This window comes from Podarcis raffonei, chromosome 13 (assembly GCF_027172205.1).
Source record: "Podarcis raffonei isolate rPodRaf1 chromosome 13, rPodRaf1.pri, whole genome shotgun sequence".
Lineage (NCBI taxonomy): Eukaryota > Metazoa > Chordata > Lepidosauria > Squamata > Lacertidae > Podarcis > Podarcis raffonei.
The window spans coordinates 21,368,840-21,391,573 of record NC_070614.1 but is presented as its reverse complement, the minus strand read 5'-3'; the positions used below and the strand labels follow the sequence as shown (position 1 = coordinate 21,391,573).

General features: G+C 45.8%; 1 protein-coding gene and 1 long non-coding RNA gene across 4 annotated transcripts; one reads left to right on the top strand and one right to left on the bottom strand.

Moving 5' to 3' along the window:
* Window positions 1-87: 87 nt before the first annotated feature.
* Window positions 88-9,295, top strand: LOC128400845 (uncharacterized). Its single transcript, XR_008327389.1, has 2 exons — window positions 88-355; window positions 8,358-9,295. It is a non-coding gene; the product is annotated as an uncharacterized LOC128400845 (long non-coding RNA).
* PHB1 (prohibitin 1) lies at window positions 5,828-18,714 on the bottom strand. 3 transcript variants are annotated; one of them, XM_053363436.1, is made up of 7 exons: window positions 18,593-18,714; window positions 17,436-17,569; window positions 15,053-15,214; window positions 12,050-12,192; window positions 10,713-10,829; window positions 8,201-8,296; window positions 5,828-6,856 (listed from the first exon to the last, which is right to left on the bottom strand). In XM_053363436.1, exons 2-7 carry the CDS (start codon window positions 17,521-17,523, stop codon window positions 6,644-6,646), a joined length of 819 nt encoding a protein of 272 aa, XP_053219411.1. In that variant the 5' UTR covers window positions 17,524-17,569; window positions 18,593-18,714; the 3' UTR covers window positions 5,828-6,643. The 3 variants fall into 3 exon arrangements, with proteins under 3 accessions (XP_053219411.1, XP_053219414.1, XP_053219413.1); XM_053363439.1 differs by having other exon boundaries at window positions 17,436-17,572; window positions 18,593-18,610; XM_053363438.1 differs by lacking the exon at window positions 18,593-18,714 and adding an exon at window positions 18,407-18,586.
* Window positions 18,715-22,734: the final 4,020 nt, after the last annotated feature.

The window sequence follows — 22,734 nt, the reverse complement described above, 5'->3', positions numbered from 1 at the left end:
CCGCTTTTCCTTCAGCGTCGCTGGCTGGCTTGACTGGCTGGCTGGCTCGTCGTAAAGGAAGACAGCGACTGCGCTTGCGTCGTCGCTGTCGTCGCCTGAGGAGGACTTCGCGCGAGAACGCGCGGCGGCTTCCCTCTTTCCCCCCTCCCCCTTTACTCCGTTCACCGCCCCGCCCCTCGCCCAGCTCGCAACCTGCGCGCGCAATAGGCGCGAGCGCCACTTTCTCTGAAGCGCGGCCGTTCTGTTCCTTTCCCTCCACCCTCGAACGCTGGCTGGCTGGCTGGCTCGGACGGCGACGCGTGCGTGGTAGGAATCAACGTCTCCGCGCTCGCGCGCTCTGCTCTCACCGCCTCAGGTGAGACGGGAGGAAGGGGCGGGGCCGAGGGCCAACAAAACAAAACGGTGCGGGAAGGAAGAAGGGAGCCATCCGCGCATGCGTGACCAGCGCCAGCTACGAAATTCTGCTAGTTTCACTGAAATATATATGTTAATAGCAATTATAATATCCCGCCATTTCCATGTTTATCCTTCGTCTCTGTCTGCCTGTCTGTTTGTTTGTGTGCATTAAGACCGATCGGGGTTTTTTAATTTTTTTTATTTTTTTATTAAAAAAATTAAAAAACCCAGTATTTCTCTGGAAGGTTTTAATAAATACTACAGCTGCTGATGGTGGTTGGAAAGTGTGGGAAGGCACGGAGTCCGTGCACTGAGAATACACGCTCTTCAGTTAATCTTTGCGAGGGTGGGTCACTGTTTTAGGAATTTTGTTAATAAAATTTATTTATTTATTTATTTACACCCCACTCTTTTCCCTGACAGGAACTCAAGACAGCTTACAGATAAACATAAAAACAGTTAAAAGCATGGCGGGGGGGGGGAATACTTAAAACAACAACAATAATTAAACATTGATATGAGTTAAAAGTGCTCTCTCTCTTGTCCATTAAAGTCCTTTACATTTCAGAATTAGAGATAAAGTCCATCTATTTAGTATATACACAATTGTTATAAGAACTTTAAGGTCTTAGATATATAATAAATGTTCATAAATGTGCCAGGCAGGCACGCACATGAGTGTGTGAACTGCGTGTGGAGCAGCGCAGGGGGACAGTCCTGAAACCATTTTGACTCCCAAGCTGAACAAGTGTTTCTGTGCAAGGAGGGAGGAGGTGAAATAACCTTCCCATTGTCTCAGGAATTAAGTAATTACCATCTAAAAGAATGAGACGCGGGTGGTGCTGTGGGTTAAACCACAGAGCCAAGGTTGGTCCCTGCTCCTGCCAACCTAGCAGTTCAAAAGCACATCAAAGTGCAAGTAGATAAATAGGTACCACTCCGGCGGGAAGATAAACAGTGTTTCCGTGTGCTGCTCTGATTCACCAGAAGCGGCTTAGTCATGCTGGCCACATGACCCGGAAGCTGTCCGCCAGCTCCCTCGGCCAATAAAGCGAGATGAGCGCCGCAACCCCAGAGTCGGTCATGACTGGACCTAATGGTTAGGGGTCCCTTTACCTTTTTATCTCAAAGACATGGCCAGACTACCAGAAAAGGCAATCAGATAAGGCATTATCAGATAACCTGGCAGACAGGAAAAACAACAACATTCAAATTTCTGTTGTAGACCGCCTTTTCTGTGATGTAGGTATGATGTATGGAGGGGTGGTCTTGAGTTCCAGGGCAGGGAATTTCAAAATGGCTAGCGTGCCATTGTTCAAGGTCCTCCTCCTCTCTCCTACATGTGGGGGAGCACCCTGTTGCAACAGTCAATAAAGATCAGGCTTACTAGTTGCTTTGCTTCTCAATATTCTCTGGTTGGTCTCTCTTATTTTCTCATACTGATAGAGAACCTACAAAAAGACTCTATATGGGCTCTTGGGTACCCCATAAGGGAAAAGGACCAGTTTTTTTTACTTATATCACAATGAAGCCAGAAAAGCAGCAGTGGTTGCTATCCATGAGGGGAAAACAAATCCAATTTACACTTTGGAAATTAATGACGAGAATGCCCATTGCCACTGGAAACAATGGGAGCTATCCGAAGGCCCTTAGGAAATAATGAGCTCTCCAAATGACCTTTTTTATATGACTGCTGCACGGAAGTAGAGCGCTTGGTTTGTGTGCAGAAAAAACCCCCAGGTTGAGTCTCCAGCACTGCCGGGTAACTAGGGAAATAATCCTGTCTGCAATTCTTAATAATCACTGCCGGTGAGCATAGATGACTGTTAGCTAGACAGACCACTATCTTCTACTCAGTGCAAGGCAGCATCCTAAGCTCCCATAAGAAAAAGCTGCCGTTGTTTCCAGTGGGCATTCTTGTCTTTCATTTTAGTCCAGGCATAGGCAAACTCGGCCCTCCAGATGTTTTGGGACTACAACTCCCATCATCCCTACTAATAGGACCAGTGGTCAGGGATGATGGGAGTTGTAGTCCCAAAACATCTGGAGGGCCGAGTTTGCCTATGCCTGTTTTAGTCTATCCCAACATAAATACCAGGATTGTTAGGGTTAGCGGACCTAGAAACCAAGGGGAAAGCAGCTTTGAAAATTAGAAGGTAGAAATGTATGCAGCATACGAACGATGCTTTATTGAAGGTAGTTGGGTGGTGGTTGATGTTTTTCTAGTCTGTCTTTTATTCTCCCCCTTTTTATTATTCTTTCCACGAACAGTGACTGGGTGTGTCTCAAGAACTATCATGCCAAGGTGTTACCCAAATCAGTGCATTTTTTTTAAAAGGCCAAGTCCTCAAATGTAGACCAAAACATCCTCAGGAACAAACAGGTACAGGGGCATCCAGCAATAGACAAAAACTGCTCCATCAGGAACCATCATTACAGCTTTGATTTAAGATATCTTCAGTGGCAGATTATGCATGTGCACAGCCCTTGCTGGCTGAATTCCATATGTGGAAACCTTTTGACTGAGTAGACTTGGTGTTGACCTACATATGGCATAACAAAGATATTTGTATATACTTGTTTGATATTTAAGCAGGGTTTTATATAATCATTATCATCACCAGCTTCATCTTTTTAGTGAACAAACTTCAATGACTAATAACACAAATATAAAAAAGACAAATGGGTCAGGGCAGGCTGTGGGAAAAGGGGTTGTGCTGTCCCTTCGCGAGCATTGATGGATGTATTCATAGTCAGTATGGTGTCGTGGTTAGTGTGTCAGATTAGGATTTAAGAGATTGGTGTACAAATCCCCTTTCATTTATGAAGCTCTTTGGGTAACTTTGAGCCAATCACCATCGACTGAATTATCTCACAGGGCTTTTTTTCAGTCAGAACTTGCCAGAACTCAGTTCCGGCACCTTCCAGGTGGATGCTGTTGGCATTATAAGAGTTCTGGCACCTTTTTTTCTAGAAAAATAGAACTGGTTGTTAGGAGAGGGGAGAACCACATATACAACCTTGAGCTCCTTGGAGGAAAAGTGGAATATAAACAATACAGCAAAAATATTTTGGAAATGTTTACCTCTCATATAATCCCTTTTGCTCTCCCCTGGCCCCCATATTGGTATTGAATACTGTCAACAATAATTAAGTACTATCTTTTTGTATTCTTACTTGGGATACCTGCCACAAACCCTGGAGAGCCAGTGCTATACAGAATAGATCGGGGTAGCCCTGGGGATTTTGTTGAAAGATGACTCCCATCTTCCCTGACCATAGGCCAGTGGTGTCCAAACTTTTTTCAAAGAGGGCCAGATTTGATGAAGTGAAGGGCCGTGGGGGCTGACCAAAGGACCAACCAAAGTTGTTGACCTTTTTTAAGGATTGAAGTTGTTGCGCTGTTTCTATGATTTTACCCCAAAGTTGTTGGGCTTTCTTTAGGATTGAAATTGCTGAACTTTTAAAAGGTTTTTTTAGGGGTGGAGTTGTTTAGTTTCTTTTAGGATTGAAGCTGTTGAGTTTTTTTTAGGATTTTACCCCAGGAAATAAACTGCCACAGGGGCTGGATTAAACCGACCAGCGGGCCGGATTAGGCCCCCGAAGTGGACTTTGGACATGCCTGCCATAGGCAATTCTGGATGGGACTGGCGGGAGTTGTAATCCAATACCCCTGGAGAGCACCATGTCGGCTATGCCTGGACAACCCTGGACTAGATGGTAAAAGAATATCTGACCTGGTATACGACTGCTTTCTGTGTTCCCCAGAGAGCAGATCATGGTGAGGTTGGCACGCAGATGTTCTCCACCCGCTGCATCCAAAAGCACATTCCAAACTGCCTTGCAGCTTCTACATTTGCAGGTGAAGAAACACTCTCACACCACCTGCGCATTGGCATGAGAGTGGGATCGTTGCTTCTTGGAAGACAAGTATATGCGGCAACGTACGGCAAGAACTGAAGCTTGGAGCGTCTGCCAAGTGAAACCGCAGGGAGGATATGGAAGGGAGATTATCTGTTGGGATTGCAGCCAGGATGCCTGGGGAGAAAAATGCCATGAGAAATATTCCGAGGGCTAGGGAGCACCTATGTGGAAAGCAGATTAGGCATCTTCAGCCTCCAGTGCCAACAGGGAAATCACGGTCCCGATTAAGATCTGCAGCTGAGGGGCAGGCGTGTCGCTCTGTGTGTTGGCAAATGGCTGAGTATGCGAACAGGTGTGGGTTTGTTATGCAGTTTCCCTTTCTTTCTCTGCCCAGGTGACATGTCCTTTCATGTGAAAATTGAGATCAAAGGTGGGGGCACTGTAGGCAGCCAAAAACAGCCTTGTGAAAACAAGCACTGCAAAATTGACCATGCAACACTTTGAACATACGTTTCAACTTACAAGGCAGATTTGAGGAGGGCCTTGGGCAAAATGTGTTTTGGTGAGTCATCTCTTCCGTCAGTGAGCCCTGGCTGCGGTGGCAAAGCAGGGCTGGACAGCTAACTCTAGCCATCACATTAATTTCCCATAATGCCCCAGAACAATGCTAGGCCCAGGGCATTGTGGGGAAGTTAAAGAGTGGCTAGATCCAGCTGCTACGTGCTGCTCTGAGTGCCAGCCCAGAATGTAACTGGCCTATGGCAGGAATCATCTGTTGACTCTGCCAGTGAACAGCACCTAGCTTCAATTACCTTACTGCCCTTGTTCTTAATACTATACAAGCTTCTCAATTTATTGCCTAGCCATGTCTCAAAAAACATTGGGCAGGACATCTTTTTCTTCCAGTGGTCTTAACATATGCATCCAATGTTAGTTCTCCTCAGAGTAGACTCACTGAAATAAAGAGGACTAACCTAGGCCCAAATATTTCAAGGAGTTTACTCTGAGGAGAATGTAGTTGGATATAATTTAAAGAAATCTGCTTCTGTGGAAATATGAGGCCCATGAACGAAACACATTTAGAAACTAAGCATTAATTTGATAGGCATCTTTCCCAGAATCTGATTCACTATGTCCCAGGCATGTGTCAATCACACAATTCAAATGCAGGTCCTGCCCTTTAACATTCAAATGAACACTAAATTCAGTAACTGGGCAGTGGGTGGTGGGTGGGGTAGCAATCCTGTTTTTTTGCTCACCTTAAACACTGGTAGAACCAGCTGTAAGATTTTAGAGGCTTTCCTGGGACTACTTGAGTGCAAGACAGTCAACACGGCACCTTCCAAATGTTGTTGGACTACAACTGCCACCATCCCCAATCACTGACCATCCTGGCTGAGGGTTAATGGGAGTTGTTGTCCCAATCTGCCATCCACACACAACATTTTTTCACTAGATTTTCCTCCCCACCTCTGATGGAAATGCAAATTGTGAAAAGCAAACACAACCATAAATTTTGGTAACACTGTCAACATGCTAAATACAAACCACACAGTTAAAGAAGGGGCATTTTATTTGTTCATTTATTGAAGGTTGGTTAATACAATTTCATATTTTGCAGTTTCACTGTTAAAGCAAACATCTTTCAATTAAAAGAGCCCCAATAACACACTCATGAATGCAGCCTATCAGTGGAATAAGTACCCCTCTTAAAGCTGGGCCTTGAGACATGTGGAATAGATGCTTGCTGCCTAAAAAGTCAGCCTTTTTCTGCACAAGGTCAGATACAAGCTACAGAGAAGAGAGAGAGCTGTCCCCAGGAACTGTAATTCCACATATGGGAACATTATAATCTCAGATCTATACAGAACTGAAACTATATCAGGTGTTTTAGATCTGCGCTGTTGCAGTCTGAAGCATTACTGTAGACCCAGACATTAGGAAGAAGATAACCAGGAAGAGGAGCTGATATGCTACCTGTATGACACTAGATCTGGCAGGAAAGAAGGTGGGGCAAGAAAAAAAAACCCTTCTCTTTTCCATAAACAGCAGCAAACCAAAGTTGGCCTAGTTCTGATTACATAGACCACAGGCTGCTATGGCAAGGTCTTATCAAAACAAAAGGCTTTCCCAGCGGACAAAAACAAACACCCCCCACTCCTTTACAGCTTTTATTCCAAGCACTGATCTGCTAAAAATTATATTCTAGAGTGGGAAAGGGAGAATGCCTTAATTAGATCGAGGGATTTTAAATCCATTTGATTTCCTGCTATCTGTCAACCCCCAAATGGGGAAATCTCAGTGATTATATACTTTTGACTCATCTGTTAAGTTTCAAGGGAATAGTAGAAAAATAACATGGGGATGGGGAGAGTCAGGACACTCATTGTGGTAGCTGGAGCAACACTGACTGTCCTGAGGGCAGGTAGGTGATGTTGCGGGAGCGCGAGAGCTGGTAAGCGATGTCTTCGGCTGCCTCAAGTTTGCGCAGCTCAATGAGGCCATCGCCCACTGAAGACAGCGATGTGGCGATGAGCTCAGCTGCCTTCGAATCCCCCTCAGCTGAGATTATAGCGGCTTTTTTCTGCTGCTCTGCCTGTGAAGGGGACCGGGTTTGGGGGGGGGGAGGGATAGAGAGAAGATACAGACAGTGAACTTTGGTCAAAGGCAGTGCTGATAAACAGGTCATGTGCCCCCAATAATAATGAACTCAGGTGGCGCATGCCGACAGAACTGCAACCAAAAACAGGCACCCAAGAAAACCAGAGTAGCAGCAGTTATCTGCAGACTTGCATGCGCAGATACACTCAGTGATGGCTCAGCATGCTCAGTAGCCATAGGAGTGTCAGAAAAAGAGACCAGGCTCCAATTGCTGACCTAGGCAAGGCAGCGCCAAGCAAGTCACCATCTTTCACAGCCCAGCCTATTTTACAGGACAGTCAATGAGATAAATGAAAAGGGCCAGTTTATTAGGTCCAGTCGTGGCCGACGCTGGGGTTGCAGCACTCATCTCGCTTTATTGGCCGAGGGAGCCGGCGTACAGCTTCCGGGTCATGTGGCCAGCATGGCTAAGCTGCTTCTGGCGAACCAGAGCAGCACATGGAAACACCGTTTATCTTCCCGCCGGAGCGGTACCTATTTATCTACTTGCACTTTGACGTGCTTTCGAACTGCTAGGTTGGCAGGAGCTGGGACTGAGCAACGGGAGCTCACCCCGTCGCAGGGATTTGAACCGCCGACCTTCTGATCGGGAAGTCTTAGGCTCTGTGGTTTAACCCACAGCGCCACCCGCGTCCCTGTCAACGAGATAAATGAAAAGGGCCAGTTTAGGTGGCTTCAAAAAATGAGTTAAGACAAATTCATGGAGTCTTCCAAGGCTTCAATCCAAGCCCAACTGAGTTCAGTAGACTTAAGTTTTGAGTAAACATGCTTAGGATCACACTGTAAGTCTGTTACAGTGACTATGGGTCATGCCAGGTACAAGCAACCTCAAGATTTCAAGAGGCAGTTCCACTCGCTGAGGAGCAAAAACAGGATATGGCGGCTGCTTTCTTCTCCTGCTTGTAGGTTTTCCAGAGAACATCTGGCTGGTACTGCAGAAAATAGGATGCCTCTGGTCTGATCCCAGAGGATTCTGATGTCTCTTATGTAGGGTTGAGGAACCTGCAGCCCTCCAAATCCTTTTCACTCCCAACTTAGCTCTAGACAATGGCCAGGCTTGATGGCATTTGTAGTCCAACAACATCTGGAGGGCCACAGATTCCTCAAAGCTGCTCTAAAGCATTTGCAGCACAAGAAACAGTGCATTGGAAGGGATGGGTTCTGCAGAACATGAAGCAAGTGGAACACTGAATGAGGTGAAAAAACCCCACCTTGGTTGTTGCATTGGCAAGAAACAACGACAGATGTTGAGGCCAGCTGGCAAGCTCAACGTCCTCACCTTTTCCACGATGAATCTGGCTCGCTCTGCTTCTTGCTGTGCGACTTGCTTCATTTCTACTGCCTCCGTGAACTCCTTTCCGAATGTCAGATGTGTCTAAGAGGGAAGAATAAACGCACATGCTCAAAAAAGCATTTCTTTATTGTCTTACTTCCAGATTCCCAGGGCAGGAGATGTACAAGAGGACAGAGGCTTAATTGAAACATAATATAACACAAAGCAATTACAAAGACGGCCAAGGGATTATAGAAATTAAAAATGACTGGGTAAATAAAAATATGCCTTAACCCAGTGCTGAAAAGATGGTAAAGTAGGCACCAAATCTGGAGAAACATGATCAGTCCCAAAAGGAGGTAAGGTCCACAGCTTATATGCAGGTTTCATTTAAGCACCACTGGCTTAACATGTGTACTGCATTGGCTGCTGGTTTTTTTAATTGATTAGGTTAGGAACATCTACAGACTTGGTACTTTACAAGCAGGTTTGACAGGTCTCTGCTGCCCCAAAGGACTTACAGTCTAGAAAAGAATGAAAAAAAACAGAGGCAAACAACATAAGGAAAACAACAGAGGAAGGTGGGGTGATGAAGGGGGTAGGGAAGTAAATTAGGGGAAGAATATGTGATTATTTCAGTTCTATGCACTTTCAGTTAGCTATATTAGGGTACTGGGATTAGGAGGCTGTTCCAAAGTAGGAAAGGGCAATCTAGGTGTTGCTGGACCCATCAACTTCATCAGCCTTATCAATGACTGCGATGCAAAGCCAAAACTCAAAATTCAGTTCAATCGAGCATTTTTTCCTGTTGGATTCTGTGTGTGTTTCTCCCTGATCTACTTGCTATAGGATGTTGCATGTTGTTTAAGCAATCTTGTTAAATTTATAGTATTGAAATATGGGGGTGGGGGTTTGTATGTTGTTATATTTTTGTTCTGCTGTGCTATTATGAAATTTGTTACTTCTTTTTTTTGCTTTGCAAAAAACTGAATTTTTTTGCATTTGTTAGAAATGCGCACCTGTTTCTTTGTTGTAAGTGGTTTTGAGCATTATATTTTAGTGGGAAAGTGGCATACAAATAAAATAAAAATTTATTGAAAAGCTCTTCAGTACATTATTCACAACTTTTCCCTCTTCTCCTTTTCTTGGAATCATAGGACTACCGCATCCCTGTTGGTGGTGGCTGGCTGAGTTCTTGCATTCTTATAGGCAAACAGCACTGCAAAGCCAGAGAAATAGAGTATACCATCTTCTAGAACAGAGCTTTCCAAACTTTTCATGTTGGTGGCACACTTTTTAGACATGCATCGTTTCGTGACACAGTAATTCAGTTTTACTAGCAAACAGGAGGTTAAACTAACCCCTTTCCAGCCCCGGGAGGAGCATGGGGTGCGTTCGCGTGACACACCTACACACCGCAGCTGACACACCAACGTGTTGCGACACAGTTTTGAAAGCTCTGTTCTAGAATCTAGACTTCTAAGAACTACTGGTGAAATGTTGGCCTTCCTCCACATTGCTGGAAGCAGAGATGGAAAATACACACACACACACATATATCCTGGCTCTCAATTGTCAAGGTTCCTAAGCATTTGGTGGTAACAGCTTTGGAGTTTTGACAGAGACACCACCAAGGGGCTTGAGAATTTTGTGTTGCTTTTGTTGGAACCCCGATAGCCTCCCAAACCTCTCACTGCATCCAGCAGAGGGAGCCCCCTAGCTTCCTCACTTCTCCCAATTGTACTTTGAGCATCCCTTTGATGGGGAACCCGTGACCCGTCAGATAGTTAAGACTCCTACTCCCATCAGCCCCTAGCAGCACTACAAATGGTTGGATATGATGGGAATTGCAGTCCAACAACATCTGAAGGCCCATAGGCCCACTTTAAGGATCAAAACACAACCTCAGCCTCAATTCTGGAAACCGGCTGCGGTAGCTGACCAAAATCACAATCGAGACTTTACTATTGGTTTGCGGTATTGGAAGGGCTAACCATGGCCTTAAGGTTTGCATGTCCGGCAGGTGAAAAACAAAATCACTAACATATTTAACTCTGGAGAAAATAAGACACAAACATAACAGCTTCTGAATAAACACATATTTTTTTCAGCAGTAAATATTCCACCGATCCAAATCTTCTGCTTGCTCTACCCTGAACGTTTTATCACTGCAGATTTTGTGGTGCAGAGAATGGAATTTGAAGGGTCCAGTCCCTAAAGAGTGGGAAACCTGTGATCCTCCAGAACAGGCATAGGCAAACTCGGCCCTCCAGATGTTTTGGGACTACAACTCCCATCATCCCTGGCCACTGGTCCTGTTAGCTAGGGGTGATGGGAGTTGTAGTCCCCAAACATCTAGAGGGCCGAGTTTGCCTATGCCTGCTCCAGAATTTGCTGGAGTACAACCAGGGACTACTGGCCATGCTGGCTGTGGATGATAGGAGCTGGAATTTAGCGAGGTCTAGAGGGCCACAAGCTTCCTTTCCCTGCTTTAACCAAACTAGAAGGTAGCTCGTACCAAGGAAACGTCATCTAGAATGAGGCCAAAAGTTGCTGCTCTTTCCGTGAGGTCTTCACTCACTTGCCTGGAAACGAGTTCTCTCTGCGTGATCAACTCACCAGCATCAAAGCGAGCCTAAAAAGGAGACAAGCAATGGTAAATGCGGACGTAAACCAAAGAGCTTTTGTTAAAGCTGCGAGCCCTTGTTAAAACATAACCTAAGGAGCCTGCAAGGGACGCTGCTGGATGTGGATTGCCAAGTCAGCATCCTCTGATCCAGGCAAATGCATGAACACACCTTCCCTGCTCTTTCCCTCCATTACTCTTGAGACATTATCCAATACCACTTTAGTTAAGGTAAAAAAAAAAAGTAAAAAAAAAGTAAAGGACCCCTGGATGGTTAAGTCCAGACTCTGGTGTTGCAGTGCTCATCTCGCTTTCAGGCCGAGGGGGCCGGCGTTTGTCCACAGACAGCTTTCCGGGTCATGTAGCCAGCATGACTAAACAGCTTCTGGCTCAACGTGACACCCTGAGGGAAGCCAGAGTGCACGGAAACACCGTTTACTTTCCCGCCACAGTGGTACCTATTGATCTATTTGCACTGGCATGCTTTCGAACTGCTAGGTTGGCAGCAGCTGGGACAGCGCAATGGGCTCTCACTCTGCCACAGGGATTTGAACCACTGACCTTCCTATCGGCAAGCCCAAGAGACACAGCAGTTTAGACCACAGCGCCACCCGCATCCCTTTGCCACTTTAGTTAGCACTGAGCTAGACATGACACTGTTTATGCTATTGAAAATTATTAAAAAGAAAAACAGTGGGAAGAGGTGATCTAGATCAGAACTGCAGCAGTGGCACAGGGTAAAAGCCCCTCTGCCCACATCAGGGTCTGGATCAGGCCAGCTACACCTACCATTTATTATTTTAATTATTATTATTAGAATTTATATACCGCCCTATACCTGGGTAGTTTAACCCTCTCACATCTAGCTTGGCCCTTGGTTAGTATTCAAAAGGATCAATCCTAATAGAAAACTCTGTGACCCAAGGTGTGCTGCTGGTCTCCATGTACCCCTTAAGATCTCTCCTTTGGCTTTGTACTACAACTGCTCCCCTTTTCCTTCCTTCAGAGGATGAGAAAAGAGGAACGCAAGGCCCAAAGCTAGGGGAGGGGCAGCTGAAGCCCTCCAGCTGTTGTGGGACTCCAACTCCCATAAGCCCCTGCCAGCATAATCAACAGTCAAGGATGATGGGAGCTGCAGTCCAAGGTTCCCCACCCCTGCCATTTAGGGCTCCAGTATTAATGGCTTCCAATGAAAAGAGGAATATCACCAGCTGTTCCTTGGCCCTTACCACCACAGATTTGAGGATCTCAGTTGTGATGGAAGGCAGCACCCGCTCGTCGTAATCCTCGCCGATCGTGGTGAAAATCCGGGGAAGCTGCATGGTCACCGGCCTGAACAAGATCCTTAGTGTGATGTTCACATTCTGTAGATCTACCGGGGGAGGGAGCAGGGAGAGGGTCAGAGCAGGAACAAGTCTCAGCAAGTGCTAAAGGTCAAAATGTTAAGTTGGATTGGCGGTGGTGACACAAATTCCACCACTACTACAGTGGTATCTCGCAAGACGAATGCCTCGCAAGACGGAAAACTCGCAAGAAGAAAGAGTTTTCCGTTTTTCGAGGTGCTTCGCCAGACGAATTTCCCTATGGGCTTCCTTCGCAAGACAAAAGCCCATAGGGAAATCTCCGGGGACAGTGGGGAAGCGCAGCAGAACAGCATTCTGAATGTTGGCGGTGGGAAGGAAACCCCTCCTCCTCACCGCAAGCCCCGCAAGCAGCGCGCCTTCCCCTCTGTTCCCGGACCTGTCCTGAAGGCTTGCGGTGGGGAGAAAAGCCCTTCTCCGCACCGCCAGCCCAGCAAGTGGTTTCCATAGGAACGCATTAATTGATTTTCAATGCATTCCTATGGGAAACCGTGCTTTGCAAGACAAAAAACTCGCAAGAAGAAAAAACTCGCGGAATGAATTAATTTCGTCTTGCGAGGTACCACTGTACTTTAGGGGTTTGCAGGTGGGACCCGCAACAAAATGTTGCTGGCATCGAGGATTCCAAACTCCGCCCCCCACTCCCAGTTCTCAGTTCCTGCCCCCTCCCCAAAAGCAACAGCTGGTCAGAGTCCAATATCCTGCTCAGAACACTCACTGCTCAGTGAGCTCTTGGGAAGAGAGGATTCTAAAGGTTTTATGTACCGTATTTTTTGCTCCATAAGGCGCACCGGACCATAAGGCGCACCTAGTTTTTAGAGGGGGAAATCAAGAAAAAAAATCTTATTCCCCCCCCCCCCAAGGGCAAAGAAGCCAAGACAGTGAGTGGGATCCATCCCGCTGGCTGTCTTGGCTTCCTCTTTAGCCGCGCGCAACCTCACCCTGCCAGAGGGGCTGTGCGCGGCTATCCCTGAAGCCTTCGGAGCACAGCGCGAGTTCCCGCTGCGCTCCACAGGCTTCAGGTTCCTTTAGCTGAAGCCAGAAGAGCAAGACTCTCCTGGCTTCAGCGAAAGGAACCTGAAGCCTCCAGAACGCAGCGGGAAATCGCGCTGCGCTCCGAAGGCTTCAGGCGGCAATCCAAGGAGCCTGCAATCGCTCCATAGGACGCACACACACATTTCCCCTTAATTTTTGGAGGGGGAAAAGTGTGTCCTATAGAGCGAAAAATACAGTACTTCTGCAAACCTTGGGGCTCCCCACAAACTTGCTAATGCCACCCCCACTTTGGATACATAAGCAGCAGCACTGAGATGGCTATGACTGTTGTTGTCGGCATCCGTTCGTCTTGAGAGACAATGGAGCGCACTTCCAGGGGTGGTCAAACTGCTGTGTCAGCAGCAACAAAGTGAGCTCCCTGGTGTACAAGCCAGGGCATTGCGTACAGAGTTCCTGGGCTGCCCAGACGCCTCACTGATGTGGTCCAAAGGAAAGCAGAACAATATGTTTGGCACCAGCTTGGCTGCAGTTGCTGCCGGAAGGAGCAGTACAAGGTGCCATTCAACCATCTTAGGGACTCCAAATTTGTATAGGGTTTACTCCTTAGGCTTTTCTTCTCCTGAAGATGTCCCTCAAAGGCAGCGGTGGTTTAAGATCAAAGTTTTCCTTTTCCTAGATGGGCTGCCCACCCAGGTTGATATGCCCCACCTGTCCCTCACTTCCTTCTACAGCATGTGCAGAAACTGCCTTCTTGATTGTTGGATCCACTACAGTGGTACCTCAGGTTACATACGCTTCAGGTTACAGACTCCGCTAACCCAGAAATAGTGCTTCAGGTTAAGAACTTTGCTTCAGGATGAGAACAGGAATTGTGCTTCGCCGGCGCGGCAGCAGCAGGAGGCCCCATTAGCTAAAGTGGTGCTTCAGGTTAAGAACAGTTTCAGGTTAAGAACAGACCTCCGGAACGAATTAAGTACTTAACCCGAGGTACCACTGTATTGGTTTTGTTCACTCAATCTGCTGGAGCTTGTCTTCGCATGCAGGGGAAGTGCCTAGCTACCCAAGGGTTTGAGACCCACTGACCACCCTCACCTGGTTCAGCTAGCCAGTCAAAGCCATTCTCGGGGTGTGGCTGCTATTGGATGTTGGGATCTTCTAGGAGTCCTGGGTGAGAGCTGGGTGCAAGGTGGGGACCAAAGGTGGACAAACCACCCCAGGAGGAATATGACATGTCCCCTACCAGAGGTATTAGGTAAAGGTAAAGGGACTCCTGACCATTAGGTCTAATCGTGGCCGACTCTGGGGCTGCGGTGCTCATCTCGCTTTATTGGCCGAGGGAGCCAGCGTACAGCTTCCGGGTCATGTGGCCAGCATGACTAAGCTGCTTCTGGCGAACCAGAGCAGTGCACGGAAACACCGTTTACCTTCCCGCCGGAGCGGTACCTATTTATTTACTTGCACTTTGACGTGCTTTTGAACTGCTAGGTTGGCAGAAGCTGGGACCGAGCAATGGGAACTCACCCTGTTGCGGGGATTCGAACTGCCAATCTTCCGATCAGCAAGCCCTAGGCTCAGTCGTTTAGACCACAGCACCACCCGCGTCCCACCAGAGGTATTACCCCTCCTCTAACACCCCACACACCCCTTGCTATGACTACATGCAACATTATGAAAAAGGACACATTCAAATGGATGTGCTTCTTTCTCAATTTTAAAGCAGCCTTTATAGCTGCTGCTAAAAAAATGATGCATTTGGGCTCAGAAGCTGGTATGTAGTTAGGGCGGCTCGCCTTTGTGTTTAGTTTCCCGTTACCCAGACCCAACTTCCGACTCCCGAGTCCAGAGGATAAAAAACTGCACCCACCCACTGCTCACCTTTGCTGCCAGTGATTACAGGAACGTTACGTGGGCGTGAGCGGCAGTCGAAGATGATCGGCTTCTGCACCCAGGGAATGAGAAAATGGGTCCCTTCTCCCACCACTATGTCCTGGACGCCTCGGAATCGGTCAAAGATGACAGCCCTGTGGCCTGCGTCAACTAGAGAAGAGAGAAACAGCTCAGCAACATCGCACTCAAAACACAAAGAAGAAATATTGAATGATTATGTGACGATTCCTACGCCCAGATTCTAGGTAAACCTGGATCATTTACATGTTCTTCCGGACAACTTTTTTTTGGGGAGGGGGCACATGACAAAGGTGAGTGGGGCCAGAGGCAAAAGATCAAGAAATGTAAATTTTACATTTGCGCCATCCACACTCCTGAAAAACCATTTTAAAAAAACCATTAAGAAAAATCAGTTGAACAGCACATGTTCAAATCCCTGAACACTTACCAATACATCCCCACTATCCCCCTTTTGTCCTATTCCCTTTGTGGACTGGCCTTTCTTTTTCTTCCACCTCACCACTGCATTCTTAAAGGGACACTGTATTAAAGAATACAAATGGGCCTGAAGAATGGAAACCTTTTTCGGATTATTTGAAGAAATTTTACAACATGAAGAATCCGCAAACAGGTTTTGAGTTATGAGTAAAAGAAAGGATTAGAAACTATTGTGCTAGGAGGAATATGATAAAAAGAGTGCGGAGAGGGTGCAGCAAAGGGGGTGAAAAGGAAAACATCATGGAAAACGGGTTGGGAAGTCAAAAATAGAAAAGAAATTTCTTTTTTAAAGGTATTGGAATTTTATGTGTAAAATTTCAGAAATTTAATAAAACTACACATACAAACATTACAAATGGGCCAAACAGGTCCTGCAAAAAGTTGTTTTGTGGAGTGCTTGATTTAGAGCAGGGATTTGATTTAAATAAAATAGATGTAAATCATGATTTAAATCACTAGTCAGTAAGACTTGATTTAAATCATTATTTTTTTTAACAGAAAGACTCATTCTTGCTGGTATAATCTTAATATTTACAACCAGAGGAAGGTTCCATTTTTGGAATAATAACTTTTCAGAGTAGTTTTTACAGTTATATCAAAAATTGCTGACTTGGTTATACTATTAGAAATACATAGACAGATAATTATGAAATTATTGTGAGGATTAATAAGTTAACTGTTTATATATAGACAAATTTTCTGCTGTACTTTATTGGAAGGAGAAAAATAATCATTAGTAACAATTTATTTAACTAAAACAATAACATTGTAGCATATGTATCCATGTTTGTTAACTGATGTGGTTTTTTAAAAAACAACAACAACCACCTTAGACTGAGTTTTAACACACATGAAGAACTTAAAACAAATCCTTATTTCCTCATGAATAGCCTTTGGACTATAATATAACTTAAATAGAAAACTATCTTTAGAAAGATTTTCCCCCCAAAAGCATTTTATTTTAAAAATCCGATTTAAATAATAATAATAATAAATCTGATTTAATTTTTTTTAATCAATTTTTTAATTTTAAAAAAACACCATTGATTTTTATCCACCCTGATTTAGAGTTCCACCAGCCATGCCCTCTTCCAAGGTATGTCATTCCATTCACCAAGCCTTCTATGCACACTGAGGATGCTCAGTCCCCAAATATATTTTTGTACTTCTGCAGGCCTTGGCGTTTCTCCAAGCCACCCTTCTTGTGTGCGGAACATGCCACTTTGGCGAGATAAGGGCTGGTGCTCAGAGAATGAGTTTGCCATTAGTAAATAGGACTAAATAAGCACATTCCTCCTTCTCCCCACTACAAAATTACAGAGCCAGGTGAAGCCAACAGCACTGCCCTAAGTTGGATGAACTCAACGGCTACCAAAGCGCAAGTGATCCACAAGAAAGATAGGGAATTAGGCTTGTTGCAGCGAAAGCATTTGGGATTGTCTCCTATCGCACCAGTAAACCAGGGGTAGCCAATGTGGTGGTTCCTTTCTAGATCTTTCTGGACTACAACTCCATCAGCCCTCGCCATTCCCTCTGTTGGCTGGGGCTGACGGGAGCCAGAATCCAACAATAACTGGAGGGCGCCATTTTAGCTACCACAGCTGTAGACCAAATTCAGGAGAAATACCATATCTGTATATTCACTGCTGTGCCTTGTATTTAATTTCCGACTGCAGGTGAGGATCCAGACCCTTGTATTTTCTATAAAAATCACTGCTACATAGCCTGTGGGAAAGGATAGGATCCTGTAGACTCCCATCTTATTCCACAGGAAAATCATGAGAGGGTGTGGTTTGTTTTGGGCTGAAGAATTCCAGATAAACAAAAATAGTCATGCAACAGCTCAGTGTTATGGAAGGAAAGGCCTCCTCACCATTATAAAGAGCAGAGTTGACAACTCCGCCGGCAACTGCCAGCCCCAGGCCAAGTTTACCGATTGTCTCAAAGATCTTGGTAGCCATCGGTGTCAGCTCAAATCCGTCCCCTGCGTTGCCGAAAAAGTCACACCTACTCATACATAAAGGAAAGATGCAGCAGCATTAGACAACTCAGTCAGCGAAACACCTTCCCAAAAGATACCATTGCAGGGGGTTGGACTTGACCACCAGGGTGCTTCCATTTCTCCAATCCTATGATTCTAAGCCCCCCAGCCCCCCCCCAGCTTGCAATGCACTCCAAGGCATCTGGAACACAGTTTGAACAGAAGCTTCCTGTGCTTTTTCTACACTCTCTCACCTCAACCCCATATTTCCCCCTTCTCAGGGACCACTGCCTTTCCCAGTCTTGCATTACCCGCCTCCTTCTCCCCCCAACCCCCCACCCTCTCTCACCATCACTATATTCTACCGCTGCTTACTTTTTAATTTTACCAATCATGAGAGCTCTGCTGCTGCAGCACGAGACTCCTTAATCTCAGGGTTGTGGGTTCGAGACCAGCGTTGGGCAAGATTCCTGCACTGCAGGGGTTGGACTGAATGAAGCTCTACAATTCTATGACAGATACTGCACATCCTTTTCCTGCTCAAAACCCCAAAAAGATGGAGGGCAGGCGAATCGCCGCCTTCCACTTAACTTTAGGCAAAAGCATTCCTCTTCTCCCTGGCCTAACTAAACAACCTAGGGCCTTTTTAACTGTGTTTGTTTGGGGAGGGTGTGTGTGAATTATTATTATTATTATTAAAATTATGCTATATATTTTCCTGTTTTTCTATGGTAAACCGCCCTGTGATATTCGGGTGAAGGGCGGTATAGATTAATAATAATAATAATAGTAATAGTAATAGTAATAATAATAATAATAATAATAATAATATTCTCAGCACCTTTCTCCCTTTCCTACTTTACCTCGTTACTTTATGTCACTGATTAACCTCCACGCTCTCCCAGCTCCGTTTCCCTATCTTCCCCTCCCTTTCTCTTCCTTTTCTGCAGCCGCTGGCGTGCCAAGCACCGTTTGCCAACCCTCCCGGGGCTCCGGGGCGGGAAGGGCGCAGCAGCCAAGGCCCTTCGCCTCCCGCGCTCGACTCTCACCTCGCAGCGCAGCGCTGACCTCCGCGTGAATGCCCAGCCGAGCCACCTGGTCCTTGTCGCTCGAGGCATGACGCGAAACCCGCGCGACCGCGGAGCGTCCCGCGATTGGCTCCCGCCTAAAAGGGCCGCGACGCCTGACGGGATCGGTAGTTCCCCAGCCCACCCGCTGCGCCACCGCAGGGCGCTTAACGGCAGGGCCTTCCCTTGGAAGGCGTGAGAACTACAGATCCCGAAGGGCACCGCGGCACCACCGCCTCCTACTTTCGCCTTTGGGGCAGCGCAAGGGGATCCTGGGAGTTGTTGTCCGTCGTATTTGGTGCTCGTTCCCACCTGTAAGCACCAAGGCAGCGGTGCCAGTGCGGGAAGGGAGGGGGAAACAAGCGCCCCCTCCCAAATATGGAGCTTCTTCACCCCCACCCCACCCATTGCTGGACACCTGTCATTCTCATATATTACGTTATCGATATCGTTACCGGCGATATAGATATCGGCGTTATCGATATCGTCGGTAACGATATTGATATCGTTTCCGGTGATATCTCGATATAGATATCGATACCAACGATATCATGATCGTTATCGTCAATGTCGATATCGATATTATCGGGTCCACCGATATCGTTACCGTCGATATCGATACCATTATCGGCTATATCGATATCGATATTGTTACCGTCGATATATCGATATCATTAGCTGGCTGTTTTGGCTTCCTCTTGCTGGGAGAGGCTGCGCAGGGCTAAAGAAGCCATATGGAACAAGCCTGCATTCGCTCCATAGGACACGCACACACATTTCCCCTCAATTTTTGGAGAGGAAAAACTGTGTCCAATATAGCGAAAAATACGGTACATCAAACTATATAATATTTTCTTTTTTTATATAAGATATTTATTGAAATTTTTCACTTTAATACATTAAAAAATCAAAAAAGAAAAAAACAAAAAAAGTTAAAAACACATAAAGTTTACAATCCTTATTTTTCTATAACATATTTCCCTGACCTCCCCACACCTCCCCTTCTTATATTCCAATTCAAATTGTTAGTTCAACAAGTTCTTATCCCCAATTTTTGACCTTTTTCTATTTAGTTCATTTAAAAAAAAGCCAATTTTACCTTATAAACATCAATATTTATATATCAATACTCATTCTTAAAACCTCTTTCTAAAGTCGACCCAAATTCCCTTCCACGACTTCCCCAATTTTCATACGAATAGCAAAACAGAATAAAAGCAAAAACAGATTGTAATTATGCACCCTTTGGATCCCCAAACTCCACCCCCCCTTTCAATCCCCAACAAATGTCCATCAGTCTTAATCTACTATCAGCCTGGAGATCTCACGTCTGAGGCTCTTAATTCTCTCTCAATTCCTCTCTGCCGGTTTTTTTGATAGTCCTTAATATTAAACACCAGATCTCGGAGAAGCTCTAGCCGAATGGGATCCATGTTTCTTCCAGCCAAACCTCCATACTTAAAAGTGGAGCCCAAATCTTGTTTCTTACTCCTTTCAAGTCCAAATGTCCCCAAAGCTCCAACTTCCATCTTAATCAGATTTGTAATCCTTGGATCTTCAGATCTCCACATAAGGAGATCTCTCCATTCTTCAATCTCCAATTCAAACCAGATTTTCAACATCAAGTTCTTATTTTCCTTTGTAGCCATCATGTCAGGCCTCTGGCTCTCCTTTGTCATCTGCAGCATTACAGCTCCTCCTTCCTTTTCCTCAGGAACAACATATATCTCTTTCTCCACACTCTCAAAGTTCTCAAGTTTCTCTTCTTGTCCAGCTGCATGGACTTCCTGAGTCAAGTCCTTATCAAATTCAATGAGTTTATTTACTGTTAAATCCAGAGTTGCAACATTTGTAGCCAAAACATCAATTTGGCCTTGTAACTTTCCCAAGAGAACAAAAACTCTGTCCAATTTAGCATGTATTTCCCCTCCTTCAGCCATTCTTGTAATGTCCCCAAACCCCCTCTAGAGGGATTTTGGTTACTTAAAATTCCTTCCAGTTCAAATCCAAAAGTCAAGTTAGTTTGTATCAATTCTTCCTTGTTTTCAACAAATTATAACCAAATTGTAACAAATATAACCAGCAGAGACAACAGAAACAAAGTTCTCTTTTTCAGTCTTGACAGCTAATTTGACAGCTGTCAAACTCTTCAATACCTCTTCAACAGGCTCTCTCGCGGATCACTCCCGGGTCCGGGGGGGTGGCACTTCAGCTCCCAAAATTAGCTCTTATCCTCCAGTAAAATTACTTATACTGCCAAATCGTGAAATTAATGTCTTTTGCCCAATAAACAAGAAAAAATTATCTCGACCTTAGTTAGCTGATCTTTGCTTTAGATTATTTACAAGACGGGGAGACGGACTTCTTGTTTGCGCCTTCCCCGATCATGCCTAATTCAAAAAAAATTTTCTTTGTAAATCCAATTTCCGTACTACTCACGGGTTGTTGCTTTTAATGTCCAATTGTTCACAAGAAGAAGTCAGCGCTCTCCGCAGGAGAAACAGTCGACTCTCAGCACCGCGCCGTTCACCCCGTCCCCCGCTCCGAAGCCTTTAAAAAGGCTCCTTCGCGGGTCGGGGGGGGGCGCAAATGGTGCCCGCCGAGTCACCAAGTTCACAGGCTTCACCACCTGTGATTTCTGAGGGTCCCCGCGTCGCCGCGGCGGCAAGACCCAAATCCTGCGGAGTTTTCTTAAATAGTCCAGAAAGGACTTCCATTCTTCAAAAAAACCCGACACCCCACTATCATCATTATGTTGTTGTTTAGTCGTTTACTCGTGTCTGACTCTTAGTGACCCCCTTCCCCTGAAGATCACAGGGCGGTTCGCAGCATAACAATACAACAGGAGAACACAAAATACATACTAAAAACAAGAACAGAACAGATCCGATATCTATGGAAGATCTGTTGCCCCTGCCAGTGCTGCCTTTTGGTGAATAGGAAGACTGCTGGTCTCTCCCCTCCCCTAGTGAGGAAATGGTGGGGGCTGCCCTGTGGGGGCATAGCTGTCAACTTTTCCCTTTTCTTGCAAGGAATCCTATTCAGAATAAGGGAATTTCCCTTAAAAAAGGGAAACATTGACAGCTATGTGTGGGGGTCTCCAGGGGTCTGCAGCCAGCCGGACTTGAACTGGGGTTAACAGATGGGCAACAGTCAATGATGTGGAACCATTGTAGTACTTTTCTGCTATTAGAGGAGAGTAACCAAACACACCCATGTCATTGTCAACCATTAAAGCTACTGGCAGCCTCCCACCATCTCTGATGTTGCCACCAGTACTGATGTGGGAAAGGGACCTTCCTTCCTTTTGCTTCGCAGAGGCCCCCTATTACAGTGGTACCTTGGGTTAAGAACTTAATTCGTTCTGGAGGTCCGTTCTTAACCTGAAACTGTCCTTAACCTAAAGCACCACTTTAGCTAATGGGGCCTCCTGCTGCCGCTGCGCTGCCGGAGCACAATTTCTATTCTCATCCTGAAGCAAAGTTCTTAACCCGAGGTATTATTTCTGGGTTAGCGGAGTCTGTAACCTGAAGCGTATGTAACCCGAAGCGTATGTAACCCGAGGTGCCACTGTACTGCCAAGGAGGTGATGCAATGCAGAATCTTAACTGTAATGCTGTTGTTCCAACAGTAGGTGGCACTGTTTCCCATAGTAACAGCGTCTCTTGTATCCATCAGGTTAGAATAATACAACTTGAATTCTTAGCAATATGCTTAGGGTAGCTTTGCAGAACCTGTTGCCCTACAGATGTTTGGGAGCCCAACTCCCACCAGCCCTAGCCAGCCAGCACAGCCAATAGTCAGGGATGATGGGAGTTGTCATCTGAAGCATCTGGAGGGCACAAGTTTGGGTACGGTCTAAGAACACAGAGGTGTTCATGGCAAAAGAAAACGCTCTGACGCAGGTGATGTGCTACACCTGAAAAGGGCTTCCTTTAAGACAGGCCCGAACCCCAGATTTGGTTTTCAAAGTCAGGGCTCAGCAGCTGTGGAAAATTTCTTGCAGTGATCAGCAGAAAAGGAGCTCTGAGCATGGACAGAATGCCACGGACCTGCCTGTCCAAACAGCCCACAAAGGAAGACATTGAGCCTCTGACCACATTTCCTTCCTCTTTTGTTCAGCC